At 44.8% G+C, this 19,608-nt stretch overlaps 1 protein-coding gene and 1 long non-coding RNA gene across 2 annotated transcripts; one reads left to right on the top strand and one right to left on the bottom strand.

Moving 5' to 3' along the window:
• Positions 1-3,674: 3,674 nt before the first annotated feature.
• On the top strand, positions 3,675-13,531 carry EIF3F (eukaryotic translation initiation factor 3 subunit F). Its single transcript, XM_081192057.1, is given in 9 exon segments — positions 3,675-3,767; positions 3,769-4,258; positions 6,734-6,804; positions 7,185-7,264; positions 8,474-8,611; positions 9,609-9,700; positions 11,641-11,777; positions 11,879-11,992; positions 13,232-13,531. Coding segments are annotated over 9 exon segments (1,278 nt in total). The 5' UTR covers positions 3,675-3,689; the 3' UTR covers positions 13,310-13,531.
• On the bottom strand, positions 13,326-16,184 carry LOC308585941. The gene is made up of 2 exons (XR_014007687.1): positions 15,078-16,184; positions 13,326-14,585 (listed from the first exon to the last, which is right to left on the bottom strand). It is a non-coding gene; the product is annotated as an uncharacterized lncRNA (long non-coding RNA).
• Positions 16,185-19,608: the final 3,424 nt, after the last annotated feature.

Raw genomic sequence — 19,608 nt, 5'->3', positions numbered from 1 at the left:
GAAATATTACTTAAACTAATTAGAACAGTGACCAGAATTTCAATATGGATGCCACTAGTGAGAAATCATTTTATACTTCTCGCCAATTTTTGGTTTGTTTCCTGTTCCAAAAAACATTCTAGATTATGTCACAAGGATTATGTCACTGCCAACTTAATGAAATAAGCAAATTAAGTGATGTGGTTATTTTGCATAATATTTGTTTATATTCAGCCCTTTAGTGCAGCTTGCAATGTTTAGGCACCAGGTGAGCCAGCCAGGGGGTGGGGGGAGTGTTCCATAGATGGGGCACCAGCTTACCTCAACGTATGTCAGGTTTATACTGGAGTAAGCAGTCATCGAGGTACCCAGGTCCTGCACCAGGGGTTGCCAAGCTTTTTGGACCTGTGGGCAAATCTTGGATTTGAGTGAGTGCTGAGACTCAGGACAAACTCCACAGCAGCCATGGTGTGACTAACACAAAAGACTGCCACCCAGAAGAGGGGGCTTGAGACATCACAAAATCAGAGTAGTCAGGATGACGCTTTTCCTATAATTGTATTTCCATAAGAAGAAAGGTAAGCCTTTTGGATTTCTGACTGCCAAACAGCTGTTAAAGGAACAAGAAAATTATTTCCCCTGCCCTGGAATCTAGGGCTGTGCTCCTGCAGGAAGCAAGCCCCATTTGAGATGTGAATGCTCTGAACCAGTGGTTCCCAATTAGGGGTCTGGGAAATGCACCTATCTCTTGCTTCCCTCCCAACTGAATTGTTGTCATTCTTGCATGACAATATCTCAAATTTTATGTCTGTTTTAGGGCTGTGCAGTTTTTCAGTTTATTGGCCAAAATTGGCTTTGAAATTACACCACAATGATGATTTTGAGCCAGCAATACACAGCAATATATTGCTCCTTGTGCAAGGGAGAGCAGGGCAGCCGATTTCAAGGCACCGTTTATATCACATGAAGATCTCGGCCAATAATGCTGCTGATCTGAGCTGCCTTCCCTCGTGCTGAGGGAAAACAGGGCAACTGATCGCCCTCACTTCAAGGCACCGTGGCACTACCTTCCCCTGGCACTGGGGGGGGGGGGAGCAGCTTTTCTCAGCAGGAAAGCAGCAGAAGCCACAGTGGACGTGCATCTTCACTGGCTGCCACGGCTGGCTGCCCCACTGACAGTGCCTTGATGCATCCCCCATCCCCTCCCACTAAAACCATGCGGTGGAGATGACTTCACTTCTACTGCTTCCCCCCACCCATCCGATCGCCAAAGTTGCTCCTTCCCTCATCCCCACACCCAGTCTCCAATTTCAGACATGATAAATTGGAATATTGTGATGTTTAGCTGCTGATACATCACAATGTTCAAAACCAGATATCGCTCAGCCCTAGTCTGTTTTTTAGTACAGTTTTACCTCAGGTTATAAACACATCGGGTTACAAACACTTCGGGTTACAAACTCCACTAACCCAGAAGTAGTACCTCGGGTTAAGAACTTTACCTCAGGATGAGAACAAAAGTCGCACATTGGCGGCACGGCGGCAGCAGGAGGCCCCATTAGCTAATGTGGTACCTTAGGTTAAGAACGGACCTCCAGAACGAATTAAGTTCGTAACCAGAGGTACCACTGTATACCTAAAGTCTTTTTCTTATTAGAGACTACCCCACATTTTGTTCAAAAAATTGCTTTGCAGAGGTAACTACCATAGAGTTATCAAAATTTTCAAAAGTCAGTGGTCCATGACTTGACTTTTGAAAAATAAGGGGTCCTCTGTAATTAGCTATTTGGGAACCACTGCTTTGAACAATCTCCACTGTAGACTCCGGCATATATATGTGTAAATAAAATCGTATATCTTAAAGACACTACAGTCTCCACTGTGCCTGATTTTTCCAAAGGCAACACAAACCCTGGTTAAGTTTCAAGACCCCTGGAATCTCACACGGCTCGGCAGAGATTGGGGTGGCCTGCAACAGTGTGATTGCCTAGCCTCAGGACTCAACTGAGCAGACATTCATCATGTCTATAGTAGAGCTAAAGGTCTGATTCTGTTGCTGTCTTCACATGATTGTGTGGAAGAGCAGTACCTACAGAATACTAAGAGATCCTCCTGCAGAAAAGACTTTGATTTTCTGATTTAGATGTCCGTGTGTTCCTCAAGGTCTTTCTCATTTCTGTTCCAATAAGGGTGCAACCCATTTTCAGCATATGTTACCTATGAATGTAATTATGCAGTTGGGTGAGATGGAGGATGGAGCAAGCTTGTTTTCTCCTACTCCAGAGGTTAGGACCTGAACCCAATGGCTTCAAGTTACAAGGAAGGAGATTCCGACTAAACATCAGGAAGAACTTTTCAGGAGGATAAGACGATAAGACCTCTTTGACAGTGGAACAGACTCCCTCAGATGGAGGTGGACTCTCCTTCCTTGGAGGTTGTAAAACAGAGATTGGATAGCCATCCGTTAGGGATGCTTTCGTTGAGATTCCAGCATTGCAGGAGGTTAGATTAGATGACCCTTGGGATCCCTTCCAACTCTACAATTCTGTGTTTCTGATTAAAAAATACTTGCTGTTGTATATGGACATATTGAAAGTAACGAAAAAAACAACACACACACACCCTCCTTAAAACAGAAAAATGATACACAAATTATAAGACTACCATCCAAGATACCAAGGCTTTTCTAGCAGCAACACTCAGAAAATGTGAGGCATCACCTGGAAAATCCTTTAGAACCAAAACAGGCTTGTATATTTTCCCAGCGTAAGGAAAACGTATCCTCCTTTCTGCCCCAAGAGAGTTTCCGTAAAAATACCCTGTAGTAGATGACCAGATAATATTGGACTACACTGCAGGGTTGTCATGCATCAACATAATTGTCATCATGCCCATGTGTGATGGGTATAATAAGTTGTAGGGCACTGATGTAAGAATCTATATGCCTTCAGTGCCACTTATACCTGCAATATCAATAAGTCCATGTTACAGATTGTTGTAAACTGCTTGAAGTGCAGTCCACCCACCAGCACTGTAACTGGACTGTATTGGTATTCCAAACAAAACAACACAACACAACCTTTTAAAGCTCTCTCCCCATCCCAGAAGGGATGCGGGTGGCGCTGTGGGTTAAACCACAGAGCCTAGGACTTGCGGATCAGAAGGTCGGCGGTTCGAATCCCCGCGACAGAGTGAGCTTCCGTTGCTTGGTCCCTGCTCCTGCCAACCTATCAGTTTGAAAGCACGTCAAAGTGCAAGTAGATAAATAGGTACCACTCCGGCGGGAAGGTAAACAGCGTTTCCGTGCGCTGCTCTGGTTCGCCAGAAGCAGCTTAGTCATGCTGGCCACATGACCCGGAAGCTGTACGCCGGCTCCCTTGGCCAATAAAGCGAGATGAGCGCTGCAACCTCAGAGTCGGTCACAACTGGAGCTAATGGTCAGGGGTCCCTTTACCTTTACCCCATCCTGCAAGAAATCAAATATCTACAACAAGTCCAATTTGGCAGGGAAGAACCAGTACCTATTTAACATGGGGTAGCTCAATCGCTAGAGCATGAGATTTTAAATCTCAGGATAATAGGTTCGAGCCCCACATTGGTCAAAGGCTTCCAGAATTACAGGGGGAGGGTTGGATTAGCCCCTTCCAACTCTACAATTCTTATGCAATAACAAGCAAGCTGAAAACCCTGAGTTTCTCCATTGCTCCTCTATGGGCGCCTTGAGAAGGAAGGAGAAAGTGAAAAGGGAGCTAGGAAGCTCCACAGCACTCGTGTTGAACGCGTCACTCTGCTTCTTTATACGTCTATGGTGACGGCAACCAAAGCGTCGCGGGGGATGGGAGGCGCGACGCGCCTCCTCGGGAAGAGGGCGAAGCACGTGACTCTCCAGTGGCCTCGGCTCAGCCTATCAGCGCCGAGGAGCCGCTTCCACGGGTCCCTTTCGCCGACAAGATGGCGGCCGTAGCATCCAGTTCCCCTCAGAGCGCCGCGACGCCCTCGCCGCCGCCGCCTCCTGCTCCCGCGGCTGCTTCCCCGCCCGCAGCTGCCTCCACCGCCGCCGCCGCCGTTTCGTCGGCGTCTCCCGCGGCCCCCGCTCCGGTTCCCCTTCAGGCCGCCCCGGCGCCGGCCCCGACTCCGGCTCCTGCCCCACCGCCGGCTCTGGCGGCGCCTTTCCCCGGCGGCCGCGCGGTCCGGATCCACCCGGTGGTGCTCGCCTCCATCGTGGACAGCTTCGAGCGGCGGAACGAGGGGGCCGCCCGGGTCATCGGGACGCTGCTCGGTAAGGCCAACGACACCCTTCCGTCCCAACCGCCGCTTTTCCTCGTGGCCGGAACTCTGCACATGCTCAGAAGCCCGCCTTTCTTTACCTACCTTGTACTCATTCCTAGGCTGGTAATAATCGGCTTGGAGTTTCGCTGGCTTGCTTTTGTTTTTTAATCGACTGGTGTATAGGTTTTATGAAGCGGAAGCGATAAATTAATTAACTGGCATAGTTTTAGTTCGTAGTTACTTCGTAAAATGTATATACGCCGCTTGGGTGTTAAAACACAAACGTGAAACTCGGAAGTCAGTCATCTGTGTACTCATTTAAATGTAGCTTTGCCAGGTAATAACTTTATGCTTCCTGTGTTTTTATCCCATAAAATATATACACCGCTTGGTCGTCAATCAAACTCAAAATTATTGTTATTTATTAAATTTATATACTGCTCTATATCCAGGGGTCTCAGGGCGGCTCACAGAATAAAATAAGATGTAAAACCAGCTAGTCATCACATACTAATTAAAATGTAGCTATGCTAGTTAATATTTTCATGCTTTTTTTATTTCATGAAGTTTATACGTCATTTGTAAACAACAACAACCCAAACCCTCAAAGCATGTTACAAAAAGATAAACCGGTGAAAAGCTACCATGTGTTGAAAATGTACAAGAAGCTAAAATGCTAAAAGCAGCTGCTTGGCAGCATTTATTTGGTGCTTAGTTTAGACTGCTTTGCAGGGTTACCCACAGGCCAGGGGATGAAACTGCATGGATTGCAGTTTAAAGACAGGGATGGGGGAGGTTTTGGCCTCTCCAGACATTGGTGGGCTCCAGCTCCCATCATCTCTTGCCTAACAGTAAGTGGAGGGTCATAGGGTCCCATTCCTCCTCTTAAAGTTTCCCAAGTGTATTTGACAGGCAGAGGTGAAATTTGAATCTGGGCTTCATGCCTTGTAGCTGAGGTCACATGGCAGCTTTGCTGCTTCGACGCTCCCGTTTTGTAATGGTGCATTATTGATTGCATTTTGTTCCTGCTTCCTCTGTCATTGCTTGGCTGGTGCGCAGAATCATTCCTGTGAAGTAGCCTAAAAAGCAGCCCACCTGTGTATACTGCAGTGGCTGAGCAAGGAATTGGCTGAGTGAGGAAGCCAGATCTCCCTGTTCTATTCATGTCAACTGTAGTGGCTCTCAGAACACTTCACTCACTATGGTATCTCAACCAGTTTGTCAGGCAAGTGAGTATGATTATTCCCATATTGCGGATGGGTGTTGAATTTATGACTTTATGGCAAAGAGACAAGGCAAACCAGGAACGTACTGATTTGTAGGTCAAGCCGCTAGGCTGTGGTACCTTTTGCATGGTCACATGTCTCAGCCCTAGAATGCCCTAATGTAGTGGAGAACTAAATGTGCTTTAAATAGCATCAAGGTTGCAAGTTTGATCCCCTTATAAGTCAGCTGCATATTCCTGCACCGCAGGGGGTTGGACTAGATGATCCCCAGGATCCCTTCCAACTCTACAATTCTGTGAATTTACGTGGAAGAGGGGATTTTGGAAGAGGATAACTTGTCATAAAAGGCAAGGAAAAGTGCATCTGTTTTATTGTACTTTTCTAAATAGTTTATTGAAGGAACAGGGAGCTCTTTTTTGCACCAGGTCAAAATACTCAGGCCTTATACTGAAACGTGATCCCATGGGCTAGTGTAAATTATGGCCACATTGTTGTACACCACAATAAAAAGCATTCTTCAATAGATACGGAAAGAAACTGAAGTTGGAGAAGAAAGCTGGGTGATGTTTCTAATTCCAGTATACTTTCTTAGCAAACCTGAATCATCATCTTCTTTTGGTCAGGTGTGCCAAGGGTGGGAAACCTTCTGTCAAGGGCTGCAATCCACAAGCTGTAAGATGTCAGGGGTTACATTATGTTGGAGACTCAGTTGACTTCATCCTTCCTTCCCTTTCTTCCTCCGAGAGGAAGCAATAAAAGGGAAAGCACTTTGCATTTTGAGTACATCAGATGCTTTGATACTCTACAGCAGCAGCACCCCTAAAAAAACAAGTCCCTTGCTTCTCCCTCCAGCATCCTAAATTTTGGTTTCTTTCTCCCCACAGACCCACAACACTTTGCAATTCAAATTACATCAGACACTCTCCAGCATAAAGAAGGCATTTTGCCTATTAATCTTGGTTTCCTCCCTCTACCCTCTAGCACTTTTGCTTCTCCCTCTAGCTCCCAACAAAACTGTGGAGAGGGCCATGGCAGGGATCTGGCTGATGCTTTCTCATGGAAACATCTCTATTAATTTCACAGGCACAGTTGACAAACATTCTGGAATTTCAAGGCTTCATGAGCCGAGACCAGCCCAGCAGCTGACAATCGCTCATCCTTGTCTTACACCTTAATTACAAAATTTATCCTTGCATGATCCTGGGGCCTTTGTTAGAAAGGCTTTCTCTTCCAGAAACATGTTGTCCTTAATTTTGCAGGCACCATTGACAAGCATTCTGTAGAAGTCACCAACTGCTTCTCAGTGCCTCACAATGAGTCAGAAGATGAGGTGAGTACCTGCTTCCTCCCCATGCTGTATTATGTCATGTACTGGCCACTCAGAGCTAAGCCCAGTGTGGTGTTGAAATAGTTGATAGCTAGATTAGAGAATTCTGGGTTTCAAAATCCCTGTGACTCTGGTGCAGCATTATTTCTTGGAAATTTGATAACCTGGTGATTGTTTGAAATGAAGGCAGGGAAGCTATAAGACCATTTGCAGAGAGCAGGTTTTGTGCATGCAGAGTTCCAGGTTCAATCCCCAGCATCTACAGTCACAAGAACTTAGTTATCAAGGCAGGTAAGACTGCTTCAGAGCTTGGAGAGTTGCTACCATTGCAATAGATGAGACTCACTGCTACAGATTCTCTAACTTCCTTTCTTTACTTCTAGGTGGCAGTTGACATGGAATTTGCCAAGAATATGTATGAACTGCACAAGAAAGTTTCTCCCAGTGAGATTATTCTGGGATGGTGGGTTGCTATTCTTCTTGTTACAAAAACAGAACAGCATTAATGGGCTTTTAAAATTGTTGATGTACAGTGCAAGTTATGCTGGGCAAAAGTGTGTTTACTCCTGTGTTGCATAACTCATTCCAGAGAAGGTAAAATTAATTGTGACTTATCTAAAAATGGCAGAACTACAGCAATTTCCTGACTTCTGTTAGTTCTATGTTAGAGTGTCTTATCTGATTTTTTTTTAAAGCACTGCTGCCAAGTCCCAACTTGGGAGAAAGGTGGGATATAAACACGTTAAATAAATACATATTTGTTAATATTTTTATGCCATCTTACAAAATCCAAAGTCCCCCCCCATGATGGCTTACACTCCGCACAAAAACATTTCAAAAGTCTTTTTTTGTACCCAGCAAGAGACTTCAGTGACTGCAGTAAATAACTGACTGCCCATTTAGTTGGAGGAGAGGAACATCTTGTTCCGTATAGACCAGTTGGTTAAATGGCTGGAGTATCATGCGGCTACATTACTTATGAACATTGGATGTGCCAGTCTCCCCATACCTATAACATATGTTCACTGTGTAAGGGCCTGGTTCAGACATAATGACAAACTGTGGGCTGTGATTAAAGGAACAAGTGTTTTGTGAGCCTCTGAAGCATATACCTACCTGCTACTTTTTGTCTCCGCACAACCAAGAGGATATTATAAGCTTATCTGCTTTCACTTTTAGATTAACCACAGTTCTCTGTTTTATCCAGACTCGGAGAACTGTGGCTAGTTCTAACTGTAGTTAGTTTAAACAAATGACAAACATTTGATTCTGGTTTATTTTAACTAAGTGCAGTTTCTAATTGCACTGGGCTTATGCTTTCTCCGCAGAGGTACTGGCAAGTCTCTTGCTATCTTTTTTCCTTGTATTTATTTTGTGATGCAACTAGTTTATCAACAAATCCTAGAATTGTAAAGTTGGAAGAGATCACAGTGGTAATCTAGTCCAACCCCCTGCAATGCAGGAATCTTTTGCCTCCAAACCAAGTTATGATATATATCTTTAATGTAATTCAGAGGGCAGCACAAGAATGATTTATGGATGTATCTACATCTCAATTAGCGTTGTTTAATATATCTCACTGGCATATCACATCTGCGTCTAAAAGGTCTGTGTTAAATGAATGGGCTTCATTGTGTGCAGGTATTAATTAGTCTTAATTACGTTTTTGAAGGTATGCAACAGGGCACGACATCACAGAACACTCTGTCTTGATTCACGAATATTACAGTCGAGAAGCACACAATCCAATTCACCTCACGGTGGACACCAGTCTACAAAACGGGCGCATGAGCATTAAGGCCTATATCAGGTATTTAGAAAACAACCTTCGTGTACTGCACTTGTTCTACTTCCATCTTTGTTCCTTTTAACTAGAAATCTGGTGTTCACAAAAATGGCCTTTCAAAAACAAGTAAGACAATAACATATCAAAAACGAAAATCTAAATGCAATAGAGTAGACCATCAAATAAGTATGACTGTTTAAAATAAAGTTTTCAAAGCATATCTATAAACAGAAAGACTGAGCCCAGTGGAACTTGCTTGGGAGAATGTCTCTTATTTAGTTGCTACCACGGAGAAGGCTCTGTCTGTCTCATATACCCAAGGACATTTAATTTATGAGAACATTCCAGGGCTCCTGACTGTAATTTTCAAATTAACAAAGGATTTGGAGAATGTTTCAGTGGGCATTACAGAGGAAGGAGAGAGGAAAAAAATTGTCATCCTGCTTTTAAGGATCCCAATTGTGTGGATGGTCCTCCACGTACTATGTATGGAGAAGGGATGGGATGAGAACAGGTGTTAATGTTCTCACTTGTGCTTTTTTTTTTTTGTTTCCTACCATTCTGCAATTTCCTTGCTTTTTAATCAGGTATTTGTCCACTGGAACATTCAGAAGTACTATTTGTATATTTGCAGTTCTTGCCAAAGTTTGGCTTATTGTGTTGCCCGAAGCAGGATTCATAGTTAAACTCTCCTTTCACTAACCGTGAGCTGTACTAACCAAGGTTTGTTCTTGGTGTTAGCTGATGGTTAGTGAAGAGGGAGCTTAACCATGATCCTGGGTTCAGATGACACCCTAAGGCAAACTTAGGCATAGTCTGGTGTAGTGTGGCAACAAAAATGACCTGGGAAGAGCCAAGTGGTTGTGAGCTCCTCCAAAACCCCACACATTGGCACCATCTCGGTAAGCCATAGTTTGTCCTACCATGCCATATGAATCAAGCCAGTGTAACCACCTTCTTGGGTGCTATAAAGCTTCCTCTGAGCCCTTGGTTGTGCTAAGAAAATCTATTTTTCCTCTAGTACTGCAATGGGAGTCCCTGGTAAGACTATGGGAGTAATGTTCACTCCGCTCACAGTGAAATATACTTACTACGACACAGAACGGATAGGTGGTAAGTATTCTTGTCCTGTTTTGATACTTTATAAATGTCTTTGAGTGATTAAAGTACAGTGGACACTCAGGTTGCAAACGTGATCCCTGCGGGATGCACATTCGGAACCCGCAGCGTTCGCAACCTGCGTCTGCGCACGTGAAGGTTGCTATTCTGTGCTTCTGCGCATGCGCAAAGCACGATTTAGCACTTCTGCGCATGCGCAACCGCCAAAACCCGGAAGTAACCTGTTCTGGTACTTCCGGGTTTCGGTGGTCCGTAACCTGAAAAAATGCAACCTGAAGCGTCTGTAACCCGAGGTATGACTGTAGTGTGTGCCTGTCCTCCCTAGTTTCTCTCATTATTTGGGGCTGAGACAAGTAGAGGTTGGCTTGACAGTGTTCTGTAGGATAAAGTAATAGGGCTGTAATCTAGGATGCAGTTGAGAGTGGCCTAACCTGCCACTTATGCCTGATGCTGATTTTCCTAGGGATAAGGAGTGGGGCTTGTGTGATCACCCCTTTGCTGCTCCCCGTATAAGTGAAATAGTTGCCACTCATTCCTATGGGTGATGCTGACCCTTAGGTTAGAAGACTGGGATTTTATTTAATTAATCCACAGCAGCCATCTGGTTTGCCTGGGGCGAGTAGTTATCAAATGCACATATCTGTTTATTCCACCGCCAACTTGACCATAGTTGTGTGTTCCAGTCTAGAGCATTCATAGCACTCCTTTGTGTTGCCTTCGCATATTATGGCTGCTGTCTCTGTGTATGCTCTCTCTACTTCCATGTAGTGGGGGTGGGGGTGGTTTGCTGTGGGTGATTTAGAACAAAAGACGGAGGATTCAGTTACCCAACATTCTTTTGTAAGGCTGGAGCTGAATGATGTAGAGTAGTAATAGTTAAGGCTATAATAACCAGCTGATCAACTAATGCATTTTCTTGAATGAACTGACATTTATTTAGCTCATAATAAAAATTAAGTTTTAACCATATATATCCTGTCTTTCTGCCTGTCAGTAGGCCTCCTACTGGCAGCTCACAGTAAAAAATAAAAATGAACCTAAAATAAATGTAAGATTCTTTTTCAGAAATAAGGGCTGTGGGAAAGGTATTGTTTTCCAGTTGCTGCTCTTTCAAAGTTCGGCCATGGCCATGTGGGAAAACAGCCTACCACCACCACATGACTTTGTTCCAGGGGTTGGAGAACCTGTTCTTGGGCAGTAGGATGGTGCTGGCTTTTCCTAGCAGCAGTGAGAGCACAATGATAGCTGTCCGCTGCTCAGTACTTAGATACCACTGTGTTTATAAATATTTAGGTCCAGCTGGGTTTTCGGTGGCTGACAACAGCTGCAAAAAGGCAGTGGGTGCATAGCTTGAATTGAGTGGGTAGAGTGAGAGGCCTTAATCTCCAATTGATTGCTTTTTGCCCCTGCAATTCCCTTCCTTCAGCTCAGGTCCTAGATAATATGTTTGCCACATTGTGAGGGAAAGCAGGTGGGAGGAGGGACTTGCAGGGGAACTTGGCTGACAGGAAGGAAATTAAGCACTAACAGCAGTGACAGTAGCAACATGCTTGTGTGCCCAGAGACACTGTTCTGCATCGAAACATGTTCAGCTTTTAAATGCTTTCTCTAAATTGGAAGATGCACACTATTTGGCAATATCAACCTTCAGCAATCTGGATTTTTAACAATTGGATTTCAGTTTCTAATGAGTGAAAGGCTTTGCCAACAATGCTTTCAGCTAAATAACCATGCAGTGGCCAGGGGGAAGAGATGAGGCAGTAGCATCAAATAGTAGTTGTTGAATTCCCACTAGAAAGGGTGTGGCAATTAATTCAGAAGGCTGCAGTGAAGCATCATTATTGCTATGGTACATTGCTTTAGGTTCAATTTCTGGAATTGTCAGTGACGACAAATGCTGTTCTAACAGTCATTCCCACACCCTGTGTTCTCAGTTGATCTCATCATGAAGACTTGCTTCAGTCCAAATCGAGTGATCAGTTTATCCAGTGACCTTCAGCAAGTGGGAGCCGCTTCTGCTCGGATTCAGGATACCCTGAGCACAGTGCTGCAGTATGCTGAAGATGTGCTGGTGAGGATAGTATTGTCGTCTGGCCAGGAAATAAATGCACCCTTGTTTGTGAGCACCTTTATTTTGAATGACTTGTTAACATTGCCTGTCTTCATATCTAGTCTGGTAAGGTGACTGCTGACAACACTGTTGGCCGCTTCCTCATGGACCTCATCACCCAGGTTCCGAAGATTTCGCCAGAGGACTTTGAGACAATGTTGAACAGCAATATCAACGTAAGTCCATAGGGCTGGCTTGTAAAAGCACCGCTTGCTTGGAAGCTTCCTCCATGCAAGCAATGTGCCACAATTGGCTAAGATATAGATGTATAGGTGGGTAAGCTGGTGATTCCTGTTTGGTTTAGTAGCACCTCCTGTGTGTACTGACTTGCAAGGCTGCCTTAGCTCTGGTGCAGCAACCTTCCTGAACAACCAGAGGGGACTTTGAATTGGCTGCCTTTTATGAAGGCTTATTTCCCTGCAAATCAAGAAATTGCGTTATATTGGACCATATCCTGAAAAGGTGCCCATTTGGATAAAAATATGGACTCTGACCAGTTCCAAAGTTAGCGTTGGGGGGGGGGGTGCATACACATGTTGCTTATAAAAGGATGGTAGCCAAGTCAGTATATTCTATGTATAAGCTCCTAACCACAAGCTCCCTTGAATGCTCCTGTGTAGTTTTGCAGTCACAGCCTAGGTCTTGACCAGAGCCTTGGTTTACCCAACTGCACACTGCGGTCTTGGACATGTAAAATTATTGGCAGTGGCCAAGCAGTTCAGACTGCATAACTCAAGATAGTGGTGGTTACCTCTGGTTCAGGTTTCCTGTCTGGAAAATGGAGGCACAACAACTGTGCAGCCTTTGTGGACAACGGGTCTGGAACATTGGGGCCTGGCTACCTAGGCCACACACCACATTGACACTGCTCCATGCTCTCTTCAAGTCCTTTTGCCCGGTTGGAATGTGTCCTTAGACTTCGATAATTCATCTTGCTTGTTTGGATGGGGGTGCTTGTGTGTGAAGAGATGTCAAAACCTCTGGCTTTTGTATGGTTGGAATTAGTCCACCATACAGAGAGAAGAGTTTCATTTATTGCTCTGCCCGCTTTTGCTTCTGGCCACACCAACCATTGGCAAGTGGCCCCTAGAAGGTTGCTTATAAGGGAATGTGGCCCTCAGGCGGAATAAGGTTTCCCTTCCTGTACCATACTGCAGAGAATGAGATCAAAATAAGTAGAGCACCTCTCTTACTGGACTAAATCCCGTTGGTACGAAGCTTCACGATAATGTAACTGTTTGGCAAGGCTTTCAAGCTGTATTAAACAATCTGGAACTGGGAGCTTAAAAGGCTTTGCAGTCTCTTGGCACAACTAGGTGGACCCAAGTATCAATACGCTCCTGCACATTAACAGATTGTTATTTTATACAACTGTTTTCTGCCTAATCTTATGCATGCTCCTTTCTTCTTTCCAGGACCTGCTGATGGTGACTTACTTGGCAAATCTCACACAGTCACAGATCGCACTCAATGAAAAAATCCTAAACCTGTAACTAACTCCTAACCATCTTATTAGAGGAGAAGGTGAAGAAAACTATGGAGTTGTAACATTGTCATTCAGTTCTTATAATTGGACTATAACTTTTGAAATGACTGATAATTAAACTGTCAACTTTATCCTGGCCCCTCTTTCCAACCCTTGAAGAACCGCGCCCCCCAAAAAACAGGATCACAAAGAGGAAGACAATAATTAAAAATAAGCTAGCAACTCCCAAGCTGCTGAGTCTTGCCCATTCATGTTTAGATCTTAATAACCAACCAAGTAAAATCCCATCCTTTTTAATTCATTTTTTGACAAATCTATTCTTAACCTCAGCACCTGAGGGAAGAGGAAGAACAACCTAATAATACATACCACAAACATTTCAAAAACAAGCTACATAAAATATTGCTGATCTTTGAAACCTTTCTTCTAAATGGCCGAAGTTCTTTCAGCACTACCCAAACTCTGCTTGATCTTCAAAAGTACTTGGGGTGGGGGAAGAAACCATAAAATATAGTGAAGAATTGTGAGAATCTAATGGAGCGGGAGATATTGGCTGACTTTTCCTTGGCCTAGAGGCTTCTGCCCCAAGACTCTCTAAGAGTTCAATATTCAATGTACTCCTGTATCAGGAGTACAGATTAGATTCCAGCCAAGTGGCAACAAGAGTTTATTGGAAGTGGACTTGTTCAGAACAGTGTTGAATTGATGCTAAACCATGGCAAGGAGCCATTGTTTAAAGTCCCATTTTTTCTATATAAAGCACATGTGTCAGCAAGGGGGTATGGCTCCTAAGCATGTTTTCTGGCTAAACACATAACAGTGTCTCCTGTTACAGGGAGCTATCCTGCCAAGAGGCATATGATACTTAGTTGTGTATCTCATGATTAACTATAATCTCTCTAAAATGCATTCCAAACTCTTGTTTCTCTGACACTCACTGTTGCCAAGCTTGTTGAAGCCTTCACTTTCATCAGGTCTCTACAGCTGTGCTATTACTCATACGTAATATGAAAAAATAATATTACAACCTTTGGCCCTCCAAATGTTGCTGCACTACAGTTCCCATCCACTCTTCCCAGGGTTGCTGGGTTGATAGTTGTTGGAATCCCATATGGAGTGCACCAGAGTTCCTCACCTTGGGACTACACAAAGCAACCTCTGAAAGCCTCTCTGTATGCCTATACTGATAATTTATCACGGAAGGGCACAATCTGTTGGAACATAAGCATTTAGGGCTTTCTAGATCAATTTGACCTTCCTAGATTATGCTTTAAAAACACTTACTGTATTTTTCGCCCCCTAGGATGCACCGGCCCACAGGACGCACATAGTTTTTTGGGGGGGAAATAAAGAAAAAAAAAATATCCCCCCCCCAGGTGCGGGGCTGGGGCGGGGGAAGCCCGAGCTTCCCCCGACCCCAGCCCCCAGAACAGGCTGCTATCCGCAAGCCGTGGGAGAGCTGCGCGAAGTCGCGCAGTTCTCCCATGGCTAGCGTAGAGCTGCGCGAAACCCGAACCTTGGGGCGTGCTGAGCTCAGCGCGCCCCAAGCTTCTGGGTGCAGGCAAGCTCTCCGCTAGCCATGGGAGAGCTGCGTCTCCCACGGCTAGCGGATAGCTTCCTGAAGCCTGGAGAGCAAGAGGGGTCGGTGCGCACCGACCCCCCTCGCTCTCCAGGCTTCAGCGAAAGCCTGCATTCGCCCCATAGGACGCACACACATTTCCCCTTCATTTTTGGAGGGGGAAAAGTGCGTCCTATAGGGCGCAAAAATACGGTACACAGTTGCTAGCTTAATCTGTGATGGGCAATAGCCAACATATTGATTGGAAAGTGGTTCTTCATTTTGAGAACCTTTTGGGCAACAAGATTCTATTGCTATCCTAAGGATGTAGTGGAAAAATAATATCCTTTGTGATTTTAAACCCCAAATACAAGAGCAACCACACTTCATCTCCACATTTGCGGAAAATATCCCCTCTGTGATGTCTTTGTGAGGACTCATCAGAGAGGGATTTGAACCTTTTAATGCACATAAAAGGGAAGCAACAGCATTTTCAAAGATCCTGACTTGGTTAGCCACTATGTACATTGCAGACTTGCGCTCAACAGTAGCACTTATTATTAACTGCAACCCCGAAAAACAGACAAATAAATGCATGCAAGCCTGCCCAAATTGTGTATTCCGTTTGCAAAGTTAAGTCAGGGTAGCAAACTCTATAAACTGAGGATGTGAATAGCACTTTCCATTGCCTGTGATGGTCTCGGTGCCACTGTTGGGACCTGATTTCCTTGGGCAGGTGCCAGGATCCCAGCAGCTTTAACTATTCCTGCCCTGGTCCACTGTAAATTCTATTTTCAGTCTGATACTCCAAGAAGTGCCACCTGGTTGGATTTAGCCAACCTTTTAATTACAGTACCAACAATGCCCCTGATCTAGTGCCATGTAAAGGAATTACGGGAAATTAAAAGGATGGCTATACCCAACACAGCTTTGAGTGCTGCCAACAAAGCCAGGTTAGTTGGAGAGAACCTGTTGACAGAGGGGCCCCACCAGTGGTCACTTTGCTTGAGCAGACCTTTAAACTTGGACATATCTCTGGGAGTTCTACTGCCCTTGTCTGTACTGGGATTTACCGTATTTATTTTTTACTTGGACTGTCAAATGGTGGGGAGGCAACCCATGATTTGTGCTAATGGTAGTGGCACAATGGCCCTTGAGAAACCTGAGATGGCAGCATCTGTGGTCTCTTTTGTGATGCTTGTAAAAACACACCATTGTTACTAGTCTGTCCCCTATCAGCATATATTGTATGCTTGGCAGAAAAAAACAAAAGGGGGGAGGCAAAGGTATATCTCGCTTCTGATGTTGTTCACAAGCATGTCCTTTAATGCAGTGTTTCCCAAACGTTTTTGGGCAACGGCACACCTGTTTACCGGAAAAAAATCTCGCGGCACACCACCATTAAAGCCCCGCCCCGTGACGTCAGCGCGCAGCGTCACGCCGGGAGGGACGCACAAAAGTGAAAGTTTTTTCCCTCCCCCTTGCCGGGGTGGGAGGAGGCAGCAGAGCGAGGGACTGAGGGACGGCGGCAGCTGAGGCGGCGGCGGCTGTTGTGGTGGTGGCGGCGATAGCGGGCGGAGGAGGGGGCGGCGGCGGGAGTTGCTGCTGCTGCTGTTGCTGCTGCTGCCCGGACATGCCGGCCTCCTCCTCCTCCGCTGTCTCGCGCTCCTCCCTTTTGCGCGCGCTGCCCCGCCGCTCGGCACCACCACCGCGGAGCCGCCCCCGGCTCGACGCGGATCCTCGCCGCCGCCGCCTCTCGCCGCCCGACTCGCCCGCCTCCCTCCCACGGCACACCAGCCGATGTCTCACGGCACAGTAGTGTGCCGCGGAACACCGGTTGGGAAACACTGCTTTAATGAATGAAAGAACTGCAGTTTCTGCCTATCACCTGCCCCACTCGACTCATTAATACTAAAAGCTTGCCTTAACAGTTGTCTTCTCAATCAGCAGCCTTTTGCCTTCTACCTGTTAGCAAGACTACAGAGCCCCTTCATATTCTCAAGACACTGCAAGCTTACTCCCGACTTTCATCAGTGTTACAAATGGAAACCTATTGTTGAACAAAAACATGGAGGAGATTATAAATTTCCACCAGTTTTGATAGGTGGTATAGGGGAAAGGAGAGAGAAAGAAAGGGACCTTTCTCACATATGGTTGGTTGTTACCTCTTCGTTTCCTTATCACAAAATGCACCTATGTTGTGGTTTTGGCAATATTACTGTTTATGTAGCACATTAGAGTTGTGAGCTATAGTGGCACCTATGTGTGTTTTGCTTTCAGACATCTTTTTTTATTCCTGCATGCTCTTTTGCACTTCGGCATCTTAGTGATGATGAGCAGTGAAAAGTTTCAAGGTAGCCCTATGCAGCTTTGGTTTCCTTTTGGATGAGAGTGCACTAGAGATAGAGGGTGTCCTTGTAATATTTTCACTATTTGTAAATATACTAGTGGGGAGTGCTCGGTGCTGCCCAGAAAATTTCAGAAACTGAAAAATACTGTGAGTTAAATGGATAGTATGTGTGTCATACCAAAAGAAGGTGATGTCATGTCAAAGTCACATTTCGGTCTGCTATCTTTATTTAAAATGATACCCAGACTCCAAACATTGACAGAGACTGCTGCACCCACCCCAGGAACCCTCATCCCAAGTTTGGTGATGATATCTTGAAAGGTGGCAGAACCTAAGCCTAAAAAATCACACCAAAGTCACATTTCAGTCCACCATCTTGATTCAAAATGGTGTCCAAAAGTCAGCAATGTCTGCCACCCCCAGCTTGTGAACTCTTGCGCTGTTTGGTTGTGATATCTCAACAGACTTCCAAACTTTGGAGACCAGATGGACAAATCATTTTTCAAAATATATAATAGACAAGCAGAGGTCTCGGACCCTCTTCCTCTCCATTTTGCAGTGTTTTCAGCCAATATTTATCACCTCCTCTCAGCTGTGTCAAGCAGTGCTTGGTGTATCTTCCTTCGAACTCTGATCTCCTACCTAACAATTGCCTCCCACTGATGAGACATCAATTAGCCATTCTGGACTATTGACCAGTAATTTTCATAGGGAAAGGTCAACCTTCAGCTGCTTAGCTTAAGTTGGATAGAGTGTGGTTATACAATTGTTGCATTTAGTTTAAAGGAAAGCAGACATTAGTGTTCTTTCAACATTCCTTGATGGCTAGTTCAGAGCCAGGCAACAAATTACGCCACCGCTTGGGGTGGTGGGTGAAGAGGCTTGCATTTCCCTAGCTCACCTCTAATTTATTTATTTTTAATGTCTAAACTGGCCTTCAGCAAACTGCAGGTTGGCATACAATAGAGAACACAATATAATGAAACATGATATTTGAACAACGTATAAGACTGAGAGGCAACAAAAATATATAGAGACCATCTCTAGCAGCAGTTCCTGTGTGAATCAAACCTATTATGAAGCTTGTTCTGGCTATAAGCTGCTGGACTATTTTTTAATTTATTTCAGCTGCGTCAGACCAACACGGCTACCTGCCTGAATCTATTATGAAGGATTACTTATGTTGTTGGACTCCCAACTCTCCTCAGCTCTAGCCAGCACATTCAGTTGTCATGGAAGATGGGAGTTGTAGCCCACAACACCTAGAGGGCTGCAGGTTAGCCCTCAAAATATTTCAAATGGTTGAACTACCAACCACAACTAAGACTCATGAGAATGAAGTTTTTGCCAGGCAACGAATGGATAGCAAATCAGGTGCCAATAATGGATTCCTAGGAACTGGAATTCAGTGGAGCTCTACTTCTGAAAATATCCCCCTCCCTAGACATCACCTGCCTCAGCTGAGGGTGAGGGCACCCTGAGGAGTCAACAGATGAGTCCAATGTGTGGTCAGGTTGATACAGGGGTAGGTGTTCCTTTAGCTATGTGGGTTATGAGTAATAGCATAGGTATGCATCACACCAGCACCATAGAATGTTAAACAAGGTAGAGAGAAGGAACAAACGAAGGACCCTCATGGCAATTGCAATCTTTGCTCATTGGGGATTTTAAGATGCGGCACGTAACTTGGAACTTTAAAAACGTGAGTTACTGCCTGTTTGTTGTTATATATATATATATATATATATATATATATATATATATATGCACTTCTTTAAAGCAATCTATACAACTAAAGACATGTGGTCCTCCAGGGAGCACCCCCAGACTGAACATGATCTTTCTGTGGGAGTCCTGCAACCCCATTCAAAACAGGTTAAACGCCACCCAGAGAAGTTTTCCACTCACAGAACCTCAGTGTGTTGGGATTTAGCTTTAGTTTATTGGCCCTCATCCAGCTCATTACTGATTCCAGGAACTGGTTCAGAACTTTAAGTGCCTCACATGACTCCCATGACAAGGAGAAATAGAGGTCATCAGCGTTATTAGTAACATTTCACTCTAAAGCTCTGGATGAGCTGCCCCAGCAGCTTCATATGCATGTTAGAAACCACTGGGGATAAGGTGGAAGCCTGGTGGGGAGCCACAGCCAAGATGTCATGAATGAATCTCCTATCTCTATGCTCCTACCCACAGAATAATACTGTGGTTAGTGGTATCAAAAGCCACTGGAAGGTCCAAGAAATTTGTTACCCTTGCATTCTGTCTCCTGCTATTAGAGCGACCAAAGCAGTTTCAAGGCTGGATTGAAATGGTGTAGATTAGTGGTTCTGAACAGCATTCGAAACCCCCATTGCTCTAGGCGCATTTTGTGACAGGGAATTTCATTAGCGTGAGC

Source organism: Podarcis bocagei, assembly GCF_964188305.1.
Source record: "Podarcis bocagei genome assembly, chromosome: 4".
NCBI classification, from domain to species: Eukaryota; Metazoa; Chordata; class Lepidosauria; order Squamata; family Lacertidae; genus Podarcis; species Podarcis bocagei.
This window is presented reverse-complemented; position numbering and strand designations above follow the sequence as displayed.